Consider the following 14,422-nt stretch of genomic DNA (forward strand, 5'->3'; position numbering starts at 1 on the left):
TTTTCTCAAACTCCCAAAAAACAAAAAATCGAGGTAATTGTTTCTTTTTGTTTTAATGAATAGAAATCATCTTTTTTTTTTTTTTTTTTTTTTTAATTAATTGCAGAGTTGTGTGAGATTTAATTGAGGTTGATCGTACTTTAAAAAAAAAAAATCTAAAATTCTTTTAACAGATATTTATTTCCAAATTTTATTTTATTTTTGTGGGGAGAGAAAAAAAACAAAAAAACATACTTGCACAAAAATTAACACGTATTGGGTTTTTTTTTTTTTTTTTTTTTTAATTAATTAAATATGTATCAGCGAACTGTTTCAGAGAAGTGGATTCTTTACATTTGGGACCTCTCCTACTGTGGTAATAAATCTGTTGGGTTTTTTTTTTCCTCTTATTAAAAAAAAAAAAGAGACAGAAAAGTGTTTTTTTTTGTTTTTTTTTAAAACACCAGCTGTGTTGAAGTGGAGGAATCCAGATGTTTTATTCTTTAAGGACTGGAGTCAGAAAAAAATAAGGTGAAAGAATTGTGATTGTACAAAAATTATATATATAAATATATATATATAAATATACACACACAATTCCCTTAAATCACTTTAAACCACCTTCATCATCATCATCACTGCTGCTGCTCTGCTGATGTAGAAAAGAAATGCACTTCCAAAACCTGCAGTGTCCCTTTCTATTTCTCTTTTTTCTCTTTCTTTTTAATTAATTAATTAAAAGAAAAAAAGAAATAAGTGATGTTTCAAATGTATTATCTCCTTTTTTCTGCAGTTTGTTTGAGTGACTCCATCCTGTGTGTGGATTTATTATATTTTTTTTCCCTCCAGGAGCCTCCACTTTAAAAAATAAAATAAAATCTTACATGATGATGATGATGATGATGATGATGAGATGCTGTTATAAAAACTGACCTGTAAAAATAACTAAACACACACACACACACACACTACAGACGCCTCCTCTTCCTCCTCCTCCTCCTCTTCCTCTTCCTCCTCAACCACAGCAACTCCCTTTTTAGGTTTCAAAATGAACTGAATCATTTAAATGGTTTCATGTTTAGCCTTTTGTAAATCATTAATAAATACAGATTTTTCAACAGTGCAGGCTGGACGTGTCGTTTTTTTGGTCACCGACATAAAAAACTTTTGTTAATGATTTTTTTACTGAGATAGAAATAAGTGGAAAGTGTTAAAAGTATAATTACATTTTCTTATTTTATGCTGCTTTATATTTCTACTGCACAGTATTTCTAATGGTAAGTATTATTTGTCTTTTACAGGTATGCATCAGGCAGCTACAGTCAAATTTATATTAAAACATCTCATTTTTTTTACATGTTTTATATAAGTAAAACACTGCAGGTATGTGTGAAGTACTTCTATTCACATCAGTACTATCTGTGATGCTGTTTTAAGCCATTTTTTGTAATTGTTTTGCAGTCCTATGTGATCATTTCTAGTCCAGCTGCTGCTTTCCTGAGGTTTCTGGTCCTGTGAGTTAATGCAGTTTGACTATAAGTAATATTAATAGTGGTTTAATTAATATAAAGTTTGTTAACTTTAACTTATTTCCCTCCAGCGTGTCACCAAAATCTGTTTAGATCTAAAAGGCTTAATTTAAATGTTTTTAATTGCAGCACTGCCGGTGTTACGTCGTATTTGGTGACCCATCAGATTCTGTGACCTGCAATGGAGGAACTACTCGGCTCTTTCACTTAGGTATCTGATATATTTAATACATTTAACAAAGTACATCATTAATATTAAATAGCTGCATTTTACTTGTAATTAAATGTTTTTATATTGTGGTATTGACAGGCTAATTTTACTTAAGGGGAAGGATGTTGGTGCTTCTTGCAGCTGTATGTCTCAGAAGCGGCTGGATGACCAAATACAGTGTAACACCTGTTGCTATGGGGGGCCAAATACAGTGTAACACCTGTTGCTATGGGGGCCGAAGCAGCGAAGCCCCAAACCACTAATAATAATTATAATGAGGTTACCGTCTTTTAAGAAGTAAAATAATAACTAGAAACGTAATTAATAACTTTGTCTTTATAGTAAAAATAAGTTTTTTATGTCTGAAGCGGGAAGCGAACCGGCGTCTCCCGCTCGGCGATAACAGCAGCAGCTGGTTGAGCCGATAGAAACAGAAACATAGTAGCCATGTTAACCGTTACTGTGACGACGCTGTTTATATTCAAAATGATTAGAAACCGTTACCAGAGACCGTCTAACGGCCGTTTTCACAGTTTAAAGTGTTTAACGGTCGAATGAATGGCGGGAAGAACGTAACGTCGGCTCGCTTCAACGTCTTCCTCCAGACGTAACGTTACATTACGCTTCATCGCCCGTTTAAACAATCACGATTTAAATATAATACGTTAGAAATACAACTTATTTTACATCCCGGAAGCGTATAATAATCAGACGCTTAACGGTTACATTCATTTATTAGACTTTTTTTCTATGGTTTTATATGTCAGGATGGCCGAGCGGTCTAAGGCGCTGCGTTCAGGTCGCAGTCTCCCCTGGAGGCGTGGGTTCGAATCCCACTTCTGACAATAACCTTTTATGTTTTCTTCTTTAACTTTTTAAAACAGGCAGGAGTGAAAAAATAAGAGGATGTTAATAGTCTAAAGTCATATTATTTGCACCTAAGTTAAACAATAATACACATGGGCATGGATACTGTTACTGCTATAATACTGTGCAATAGTGGATCTTATTATTAATTGTATTTTATATACCTATTGATTGACTTGTGATTTTATTAATTGACTTTTGACTTTACTGATTGATTTACTTATTTATTATACTTTTATTTTATTTTTATTGAGCTGCTGCTAATGAATGACGAAGACTGCCAAACCAAATTTTGTTGTGTTCTTTTGCAATGACAATAAACTTATCTTATTATCTAAAATATATATATTTTTAAATATTTCTTAATATATTTGGGAATTGCATGAGTTGTATCTCCACCAGGATATGCTGCCCCTATTAAAAAGATATAAAAATGGTCATAAGGGTAAAGAATTGAATGAGAAGTGATATATTCTTGCTTTCCCTGGTCTTTCATACTAGTTTCTAAACTGATTTTATGATTTATATCAAAGTATAGACCTACCACAAGCTTCAATTCTACCAATCCAAGACCCCTTAACCAATCATGCTCCTAACAGGAAGTTAAAGCATCTGTATCACCTGGTGCTAATGCCTGTTTAAGGGTTAATATTTAAAACTAAACTCACACAATTGACAATGTTAACTACAACTGATCATATTTATGAATCTTGGCATATTTTAATTTAGTTTTCATTTCTCTATCGTGTTGTTGATATACTTCTTTACTTACTGTAGTTCAATTACATGTGTCTCTATGTATAAATGAGATATAAAAATAATAAATGGTGTTTTTTACCTTTAATCTAAGTACTAAATCTAATTCTTCCGGTTTCATCAAAGGTTTCTTATCTAAATGTTTTTATATTAATGCAAAAAGCTACAACTGCAGTAATAATTTGGTTTCTTATTGGTAAACTTGGTTTGAGTCTGAACAGCTGTAACACAAACAGGACTTCCTGTTAAACAATCCCAGCTCAACAGCACACTCTAGTGGCAGAAAATGAACTGTAATTATCTATTGGGGTCATTTCAGGACTTCGCATTCACTTGTCCTTAAATTTACTGTTTATACACCTTCAGTCATGGTTCTTTGTTTGTTCCCTGTTCCCTCCTCATCCCTGGAGAACATCTGTCCTGCTGCTAGTTTAAGAGAATAAAGTACGGTAGATCTATCCATGCATCCATTAACTGAACTGCTCGTGGTATACTGGAGCCGATCCAGCTGATAATGGGGACAGAAACTGGTACAGCAGCTGGTAAAATATCAACAATGATTTAATTTTGTTTCACTGCATTTCAACTCAATATTTATTATTAACAGTTTAAACCAAAAACTGAAACAAAGGTGACAAAAAGGTCACTAAAACTCACAATTTTAAGAAAATAAGAAAAGATATATTTACACATTAATAAAACAAAATATTTTATAACTGTCTCAAAATCAAACATTTCAGTTCTCATTATATCTTTTTTTTTTACATAAATCACTTTTGGACACTTATAAAACATTCTTCACTTTAACAACCCTTTATGAGAGAAAACACCTCATTTAAATCTTGATGAGACAACTAAAGATTTAAACTGTGAACTAACTCAGATGCATTTAAAAGGAAAAATAACTCCTTAAAGTCACAGAAACTAATCCAACACAATATATCAGTGAACTTCACATAATAACACATTAAAGAAAACAAAAGGTATTAATGTTAATTACTAAATACAGGTCATTACAGTGGTTTTGCAGGTGCTGCCACACTGACGTTTAACTTTTAACAAACACATGAAGAAGAGGCGACGTCTCACTTGTATTAATCTGAATGTGGTTGATGGTAAATCACTCCATCCAGGAAACAAATCAGACTTCTTCACATCAAGAGACCTGAAACAGAAAAGGACAAGTGAGACATTTCTACAACCATCCAGGCATTCACTAGTCTTAGTTCATTTCATTAGAGTATTATAATGAATTTAGATCAACTTGTACAGACTTTAAAGGATATATATGTTTAGTCTATCTCTGAAAAACTGAAATACTTATACCCCTTCTCCACCGAGCTGGAGCTTCACTAAGCACCGGTTCTTTGCTTTTCCACCACCAAAGCTCCAGCCCCAAGCCACAGCGAGAACCAACTCTTTGCTAGTCTAAAGAAAGAACCGATTACATCAGCGGACTGGGGGCGGGGTTAACGTTTATTAGCTGACTAGCGGGGCTAACATTCATTAGCTGACTAGCGGGGCTAACGCTTATTAGCTGACTAGCGGGGCTAACATTCATTTACAGAGGGTTAAAGATTTGTTGATTAAAAGAGCTTCTTCTTCTTCTTCGTGGAAAAGGGGTTTTATTGGTCACTATGATTAAATCCAACTAAAATGTTATTTTCATTATCAATTCATCTTAAAATCTGTTTATTCAATTAATTGAGTCTGTCTGCAGTTTGCTTGTTTCGTCCAACTCACGGTTCAAAACCTAAAATATTTAATATTCTATCAGATATAAAATATATTGACAGTTTTATTGGGTTTAAAAAGGACACAAGAGACAAGTTTAAGTTATGAAACTGTGTGTTGAGTTTTCTCTCTTACATTGACTTGATGCAGACTCAATGTCAGGTGCCATCTTTCGTTCAGCTTCATCATCGCCCTCAGAAGACAGATCTGACTTCCTGTCCAAGCCTTCATCGTCAGGTCCACACTCTTCCTCACTGTCAGGTGCTGGAGGTCGGGCTTTACTGAGGCTCTGCTCCTGGAACCTGAACGCATCACACATGAAGTTAAGGATTTATGTTGAAAATGTGCACAAATATTCATGTATGAATTGTTGACACTGAACAAGGGTTACTGATTTCAGATTTGAACCGATGTTTGCTGAAAAACACCACCATTTTTAAAGGAGTAGGTCACTTTAATAGTTTTTTCTGCACCCTGCTGCAACAAGTTTCTTTATGTCTACTGTCAAATGGGATATTGTGAATTATAGTTTCTAAACTACTATTTTAAAATGTTTTTTAAATTATTTATTCAGATTTTAACCTATTTTATATAATAAAAATAATGAGTAGTATTGACAGACACATTTTACACTGCTTCTTTTTCTAGGGCTGCAACAAACTAATTATTTTCAACATTGTTTAATCTGTCAATTATTTTCCTGATTAAATAATTAGTTGTTTGGTCCATAAAATATCCAAAAATTGTGAAAGATTACTACTACTGTTTCCCAAATTGACATCCTCAAATGTTGTTTTGTCCTGGCCAACAGTCCACAAATCACAGATATTCAGTTTGATATCATAGAAGATGAAAGAAACCAGAAAATATTCCCTTTTGAGAAGTTGAAAATCAGAGAATTTGGACATTTTCCTCTAAAAATGACTGAAAATGATTAAATCAGTTATCAAAATAGTTTGCAAATCCATTAATCATTGCAGCAATACTTAACTTAACTAATATAGAACTGTAGGGCTGACTGAAGGTTGCCCAATAAAAGCTATTAAAGATACTAGTACAGATTAAAGGGGGCATACCTCAGTCCTAGCATGACGTCGATGTAACTGGCGTGTCCAGCATCCACCAGCTTCTTGGCCACATGGACGCCATTTGCCAGAACGTCCACCTTCCAGTTCGTGTTTGATACGAACTCTCTGAAGAAGATCTGAAGGTTCCTCTGGTACAGACACTGCTGAAAGAAGACCGCAGCCTCATCCGTCCACTGCCCGTCCAATCCAACTGGCTTCACCCCTCTCAGGATGCAGGGGTACGTCATTTTCGGGAGTTTTATCAGCTCATCCGGAAGCTTCTTCAACTTGGAGGTATCAACATATGGCACACATTCACAATGGCCGTAATCTGCCAGGTTTAAGACTATTGTGGTGTCGGCATGTATAATCTCAGCCCTGCACCATTTGTTCTTGGTGTCTGATTTCAACATGCAGCAGGCGCCAGGGATGAGGTGGGCTTCAGGAAGAGGGGGCATCTTCCCAGGGAGGTCGTCCAACATGACGGACACTTTGTTCATGACCAGAAGCAAGTCTTCCAGAACAACGCAAAACTCGAAAGGTGTAGCAACTGCAGCAGCAATGCCAGAATATGCTTTGTCTATGTGGATCGGAGCAAAGGTGAGCTGAGGAGGGCTTGTGACCAGGGTAAGTTCTTCTGCTGCCATATTTTGGGTTTCTGCTAGAGATGTGATTGATGTGATATGATTAATGAAGAACAGTCCATTCATGACTATTTCAACCATCCACAGTTGATCGACTTTTGAGTAACACACAAACACCAGCTTGACTTCTTGATCTATCATTGGTTTGAGAATCTCACAGGACCATTTGTTGGTATCTCCTCCTTCACTGAACCCAAGGCAGTTCATCTTGCACAACACTGCAAGGTTCGGGATTTTTGTCATGTCACTGCACTGTCGTCGGATGGAGCCAGTTGGGATTTCTTTTGTTAGTCCATGATCCACCAGGAGAACCTGGCATTTGTCCTGACCTACATGCTGAACAACAGCCCTCTTCCACTGGCTGTCTTTGTCTACCTGAACTAAGCACTTGAGGCCTTGTTTCATATCCTCTTCAGCCACAATGTCACACCTGTGTAGGTTCACAGCGATGCGACTTTCCAATGCAGCAAGTTTGTCACTGGTCTTATTTAGCCTTACATAAAAATGTCCATTACTCAAGACTGACAGAACAACACCATTCTCTGTGTCTTTAGCTTGAACAATTGAAGTTATGACTTTTTCTGCACAATCATTCTTCACTTTGACAGGTGAGTTTGAGGTTTTCCTTTGAATCTTCTTAGAATCACTCTTATTTCTGGTTAGTGTTTTGCCATAGACCCTGCAGGATTTTATCTTCAGTTTGGTTGACAGTGAGACAGGTGATGGTTTGAGTGAGAGTTTTTCACCTTCAACAGTCCTAGCTTCAGATTTACTTCTTGTTTTCTCCTCTCTAACTTTGAGGGAGGTCTGTTCACAGGATCTCACCTTCTCGTCTATTTCAGATGAACTTGCAGAAGTTTCTTCTTTAGTTTTAGTTGCAGCACTAGTTTCAACAGCTGCTTCAAGTGCTGTTGGAAGACCAACTGCTTCACCAAGAACCTCAACCTTGACTTGCCAATGAGATCCATATTGATGGACAAAGTCAACCATGAGAGGCTTCTCCATTACAGCATCAATGAAAGACGTATCATTTTTGTAAGTGCTTGTGTCCAGCAGGGAACATGATATGCTTAATCTTGGCTGAGAGAGATACTCCTGTGGTACTGAGTAGATCTTCTCCTTACCAATGACTGCTGAGTTTCCATAGTCCACAAACTCCACTGTGAAACAGGTCCCTTCATGGTCCTTCACGACTGAACGATACAGAGCACCGTCCTCCTCATACTCTGCCAGAACAAGGTCATTGATTCTCAAAGATGGGATAGTCTTCAAGGACTCTCTGGAGACGCTTGAGTTGAGATCTTCACCCATTTTCAAGATGGCAGGTTCATCGTCTGAAAGCTGAAGGAAAAATCTGTCTACCGAGTCAATGTGGGAGACAAAACACTTTGCCCTAATGCCCATGCTCACTTTTATGTCGGGCAAATATGAGAGCTGAGGAATCTCAGTTTCCTCAGTGTGTTCAGGCTGTTCTGTCTTTGCATCATGGTTCTCCCTTTGTTGTTTTTCTGGAGTGTGTTGATGAGGGATACAGCTCTCTGTATTTTTAGTGTTTGTATCATGGAGCTCCATTTGATTTTTCACTTTTGAGTTCTGAGCTTTCACACAGGTTTTTATGTTTTCTTTCCTTTTGAAAGGTGAACTCCCAACTCCTCTTTGGAAGTTGAATCTGGGAGACTGTGAAGACGGCTCTTTCAGTTGACTCTTGGACTTGACTGGAGTCCTCATGCCTGTTTTGTGGTGAGTACATTTACATTTTCTCTTTGTACTGCTTGCGTTTAAACTCACAACCGTCTGTGGTTTGGGTGAACAACTGAGAATGAGCTCCTTTACCTTCTCATTGATGTTAACCTCTCCATCATACAGTTCAACATCAAATGACCCATCGTCACTCTTTCCAACAATGACAGCTCTCACTTGCTTGTTGAGTATGGCTCCATCAAGCCATTCCTTGACATCTGCATAGTGCTCTTCCTTGGACACTGAAGCCAGGTTAAATTTCAGAGCTTGCACGGGTGTGTACAATAAATCAGCAGAGTCTCTGCGGATAAACATGACATGGGTTTTCTCAGATATGATTGTGTTCCCATAATCCACAAAGAATACACTGAGATGCAGAGGTGACTCAACAGGATGTGCCAAGCCCCTGTACCATATCCCATCCAAGTATTTTGCCAGGCACAGCTTCCTTACAACAGCTCTCCTACTGGCTTGCTTCATTTTCTCACTCTCCTCTAAGATTTTCTCTCCAAGCTCTTCGATTAGCTCAGTGTTTCTCTCAAGGTGGCAGTAGACTTCCCAGTGGCTGCTAACAAATGTGACATAGGTTTTTTCTTGGCTTTTGATGTCTAGGTCGAATGAAGAGTAGACAAAAGACTCAGGAGACACTGTTGACAGTTGCTTTGTTGAGACTGTTGCTTCTCTTGCCATGCCCTGTTTCACAAGCACTTTTGTTATGCTCTGCTGAGTTTGAGTGTTGCAGAGGTCCACAACATTGTACAGTTCTTTGTTTTTCACAGTCAACTGAGAGACAACTTTACATCTTAGATGGCCAGTGCTATTGGCAAATGCTTTGAGAGAGATGCACACCTCTGGATTCCACTCGCCACAGCTCTTGGTTTCAACAGGTTCAATGAGGTTGTAAAGGCTGCACCTGAAAGCTTGTCCTTCCAGATCGACAAATTCTGGCATTATGGTCTGAAGATTATGCTCCTTGAGTTGGATGGTCATGCCATAGTCAACCAATATCACTTTGACATGGTATTTCTGTCTATCTGTGATGAAGGCTCTGTACCATCTTCCATCCAGGGGTGAGTTGGCAACACAACATGATTCCCCAGACTGGAGGGGGACTGTGTGAGTCGTGTAATACTGCTGAATTTTGCTCATCAGTTCCTCCAAAGCCAGAACCTTATCTAGAGGCTGGCACCAAAACTCTGATGGGGAGATAATGTAGGAGCAACACACAGCGAACTCACAACCTGGCTTGACGCTTAAAGCTTTGAAGCTGGCAGCTACTTGGGCCTTCTTGATTTCATTTTGGTCTGTGTTCTCAATCTGCCCAAAATCATCCCATATGGTATTCTCACTGATGTCTGTGGTTACACAATACCTTAAGGCTCTTGTTGTTTTATCTGTCTCCTCAGTTTTCTTTTGCACCATAGCCCCTATACGAATGTTGTTCCAGTATTCAGCTTGTTTTGAAGAGATCAACAACTCACTGATACTCTGACTGTTGTCACTTCCCATCTCAAAGAGATCAACAACAAATTTGTTTTTTCTCATCTGGACAACATGGACTAGCAGGGCTTTGTTTGACACGGCTCGTCTGAAAAAGTCAGAGGCGGTGCTGGTCCAGACTTCATCCGAAGGAACAACATTTACAAGAGTACAGCAGATGGCAAACGCTGATTTGCTGGAAAATGTCTCAGGTATTTTCTTGATCAACATATGTGGCACTTTCTCAATGTTCCCAAAGTCAACAAAAAGGACTTCAGCTCCATGCTCCAGTGTGTCAATCACTACACCCCTGTAGAAATGCATGTCTTCCTCATACACTGCACAGCACATTGTTCCAAGATCAGGATTCACCAGTATGTCTTCATCCAGCTTCACGTCACTAAAGTGATCTGACAATTGTGTCATCATTTCTTCAAACTCATCATTGCGTTTCTGTGTTCTGATCCAGAAGTGGTTAGGATTTTGGACATGCTCAACGTAGCCCACAAACACTGAGCCCTCCTGCACCTCCTCTTCTTCCAGGGTTTTATCAAATGCCTCACAAATGATTGTGTCACAGAATAAATAGCCACCCTGAACTGACACTTCTTCTGTCTCAAACTTGGACTCCACCTTCTTTCTGGCAAGCTGCTGCACAGGCTCTGGTTCCTTCACATGATTATCTTGAGCACTGACTACCGTGATAGAGTACAGATGCTGCTTTTCCTCAAAATGACTTATCTCCACATCCAATACTCTTCCGAGCAAGCCTGCCTTGAGGAAACTCAACTGCTGAGTTTTGACGGCCTCATCCTGAACATTCAGGGTGGAGAGTGAGCACGGGAATGCCATGATGGGGGCTGAATAGAAATCAGGTGGCAACCTGTGAACATTCTCAACTTTTACAGATTCGTAGAATCCGTAATCAATGAACAACACTCGCACTTGAGAGTTTACTGGGAGAAACTGCACAAAGCCTCTGTACCAGTTCCCATCTTTGCCTTTAACTGAGCAGAGAAGACCAAGGTTTTCTGGAGTCTTGTGATGGTAATCTTTAGTTCTGTACTCACAAATGTCAGCCAGCTTCTTTGACATTTCCCTAAGGTCTGTTTCCATACTAACCATCTGGCAGTAAAGCAGGCCAGGGCTAACAGCAGCAGTTACTCGCACTTTAGCTCGTGTCCCACAACTCAATTTGGGTCCACAAAAAGACAGAATTTCTTCATATCCCTGCAATCCAGATTTGAAACAATATTCTTGTCCCCTTTGCTTTTCAATGAGTAAGTCAGGAACCGGATCTATATTTTGTTTGAGTGGCACTTCCATGAGCATCTCAGCCAAGAGGAGGAAAGTGTCTGTGTCCACGTGCCTCCCAAAACCATGTCTGACAAGGTTTTCGTTGATGTCAGGGGCTTCCAGTAAGAGGACTTTGTGGGGCAGGAGGGCTTGGATGTAACCTGTGACATCCTTTCCAATCAGGCATGAGAGGTAATCATCCACTACAGAAGAGGAAGAGCCTTGAAGCAGCAGCACATTGGCAAGAAATCCACAGACTATCTTGGGAGGCAGAATGAACAGATCGTTTGAACAGGAAGAAACGTGGTCAGCGTCAACACTCAGGACATTGCCGTGATCTATGAGGAACACATCGAACAAGTCCTCTCTTCGGTTCTGAACTCTTCCTCTGTACCAGCGGGCTGAAGTCAAATCTTCTACGAGGCAAAACTCTCCGATATTCACTGCAGCTTTAGTCTTTGGTATGTTCTGCATTTCTCCCTGTAAGATGTTGTAGTCGAGTTCACATATGGTCAGGTACTGGGCCTGGAAGTGTATCAGGGTAGCTTCAGGGTTCCAGTCCAGGTGAGTTAACTTGAGGTCCACTGGCCAAAGGGCCCGAGGTCCAGATGGACCTGAATCCTTAGACCTGCAGATTTAAGTGGCTTATTTTATTACTCTTGAAGATTACTGCAAGCACATTTAACATCATTACTGTAGTAAGATTGGGTACTCTTGCCTTATTTGTTCAAAGGTAAAGATTTTATTCAGATTTAGGAGTTTTACTTGAACTTTATGTTACTGAAGAAGAAATATGGAAGTTTACATTGTTGGATGGATTTCCACTCGGACTGTAACTAAAAATTAATCTAATCTCATCAGCTAATTATTTTTTCTACTGGTCAATTGTTGTTAATTGATTAGTGTATATAGTCTCAGTAAATAGTGACAAAAGACCATTATAATTTCACAGGTGAAAGATTTAAATAGCTTGTTCTGTCCAACCAGCAGTCCCAAAAACAAAGATGTTCAATTTAAAATGATACAAAACAGAAAAAAATGCAAATCCTTACATTTGAGAAGGCAAAACCAAAAAGTGTTTCCCACTTTAGCTTGAAAATTGATTTAATCTATTATTCAATTATCAAAATCGTTGTTTCAATTTCCACATTTAACTATAAAAATAGAGTAACAGGGTCAGTGGCTATTGCAATTTCTTACATTATATCATACTAGAGCAGATAATGATTTTAATATTCATTTTCCATCAACTTTCTGAAACACTTATCCTCTTTAATGTTGAGGGGGGCTGTGGTGGGTAACCGAGATATTAAAGATTTAGCAGTGCTTTGACAAATACACAAATAATATAGAATATACAGTTTTTGCCATTTTCTGACTCATAGTTCTCTTGGCTATTAAAAGTGATGTACAGTTCAATTTAAACAGTGTCATAGTTAACATGTAATCATTTGGTCAGTTTGGAGTAGGAGCTTCAAGACTGATGCAAAATGAAGGCCAACAATGAAATCATAGCTTTAGTAAGAATATGTCAGTGTTACATTAATATTTCCACATTTACTTACTTTTGATATTCACAGCCCATCATTGACAGCATGGCAGTAGGATCAGCGATGACCGAATCATGAGCAGAACCTGAGGAAAAAATAATAAATGTACAAGTTAAATACTCACTATGACAGAAAAGGACACACAGTAAACCAGCGCTGATGTTAACCTTCAGAACTCACTAAAGCCATGTAATCCAGATTAAGGATACAACTGGAAATAATTTATATGTATGCTATTGTCAACAAATGTCATGGAAATCAAAACCACAAAAAAGCAAAATTTGACATTTTATGAAACATGCTTAGTTACTTTTTGATGAGGAAAAATAAAACAATAAAATAGCTTCACAAAATTCACATAACCAGAACCTCTAAAGTCCACTAATCAACTAATTAATGTTTCATCAGTGTTTAATCTGTTCAAAAACCAAAGCGTAAAATCAATAAATTGGAGCTCTATGACACAGAGGCTCAGGATATACAAGTCATATTTTTTTAGTAGTATTGGTTCATAGTTGGTTTTTCATCTTTTTGTGGACAATAAGAAAAATATCACCAGATTTATTTTAATTATATTGATTTTCCAGAATATATAATATATGATAATGTGCTTTAGAACAAACTGGAGCTAACACAAGCTGAGAATAATACGGTGCAACACGTTTACAGAGTAACCAGGATGATTATTTTCATTTTAATATTGGCCATATAGATGAATAAACGTGTAAACTAATTAACATATTTAACCTTTAACCTCCGGAAGTGCAGCTAACTGTTAACGCGCCATCAAAGTTTAGCTGTTACCCATCTTAGCTAAAGTATTTTATTACAATAGATATAAATATTTCTACCACATGAACTTGTTGAACAGTCGCTTCCAGCATAATTTAACTAAACATGTTTTTGGCGGGTAATTAAACTAGCAGCTAACCGGAGCTAACACCGTTAGCCTGAAGCTATCTGTCGGTAAACCGGCTCCGGTTTGATCCGTAATAACCTCCGTTACCGGGAGAGTTATTTAACAGTCTGTCTGTAGCTTCCTCCCTTATGTTATTGATCGTTTCCTACCTTCATCACCTTCATCATCACCTCCTGCTCCTCCTCAGGTAAGTCGCATGCTGCTCCATTACGCGCTCAGTGGCAATGACGTCACTTCCTGTTACACACGTCACCGTTTTATTATTTACATTATATTGATTTTTTATAATAACTAAAATAATAATAATGATAATAATAATAAAATAATGATAATAATGCTTATAATAATAATAATGATAATAATAAAATAATAATAATAATAAAACAATGATGATAATAATAATAATACAATCAATTATAATTAAAATAACAATAATAATGATAATAATAATGATAATGATAATAATACAATCAATTATTTGGCCCTTTATTAAATAAATAACTTAATTTTCCAGTGATTGAATAGTCGAATTATTGACTACAGCTGCTCATTTGAGTAAACTTGCTTCTTTTCTCTCTTTATATAATAGTAAATGAAGTAGGTGTTTATTTCATAATGTTTATCAGACAAAACAAGTCATTTGGTACCAGT

At 37.6% G+C, this 14,422-nt stretch overlaps 1 protein-coding gene and 1 non-coding gene across 2 annotated transcripts; one reads left to right on the top strand and one right to left on the bottom strand.

Moving 5' to 3' along the window:
- Nucleotides 1–2,481: 2,481 nt before the first annotated feature.
- Nucleotides 2,482–2,564, top strand: trnal-cag (transfer RNA leucine (anticodon CAG)). Its single transcript has one exon. It is a non-coding gene; the product is annotated as a tRNA-Leu (tRNA).
- Nucleotides 2,565–5,252: 2,688 nt separating this feature from the next.
- Nucleotides 5,253–13,660, bottom strand: tdrd15 (tudor domain containing 15). Its single transcript, XM_053337430.1, has 5 exons — nucleotides 13,657–13,660; nucleotides 12,868–12,937; nucleotides 6,153–11,930; nucleotides 5,289–5,378; nucleotides 5,253–5,256 (listed from the first exon to the last, which is right to left on the bottom strand). The coding sequence occupies exons 1-5, from the start codon at nucleotides 13,658–13,660 to the stop codon at nucleotides 5,253–5,255; spliced, it is 5,946 nt and encodes a 1,981-aa protein (XP_053193405.1).
- Nucleotides 13,661–14,422: the final 762 nt, after the last annotated feature.

Source organism: Scomber japonicus, chromosome 17 (assembly GCF_027409825.1).
Source record: "Scomber japonicus isolate fScoJap1 chromosome 17, fScoJap1.pri, whole genome shotgun sequence".
Lineage (NCBI taxonomy): Eukaryota > Metazoa > Chordata > Actinopteri > Scombriformes > Scombridae > Scomber > Scomber japonicus.

Coding starts and splice junctions, on each gene's coding strand:
- tdrd15 (XM_053337430.1), bottom strand. Junction 11,931..12,867: donor ATGGGCTGTGAATATCAAAA/GTAAGTAAATGT, acceptor TTAAATCTGCAG/GTCTAAGGATTCAGGTCCAT. Junction 5,379..6,152: donor GACGTCATGCTAGGACTGAG/GTATGCCCCCTT, acceptor TGATGCGTTCAG/GTTCCAGGAGCAGAGCCTCA.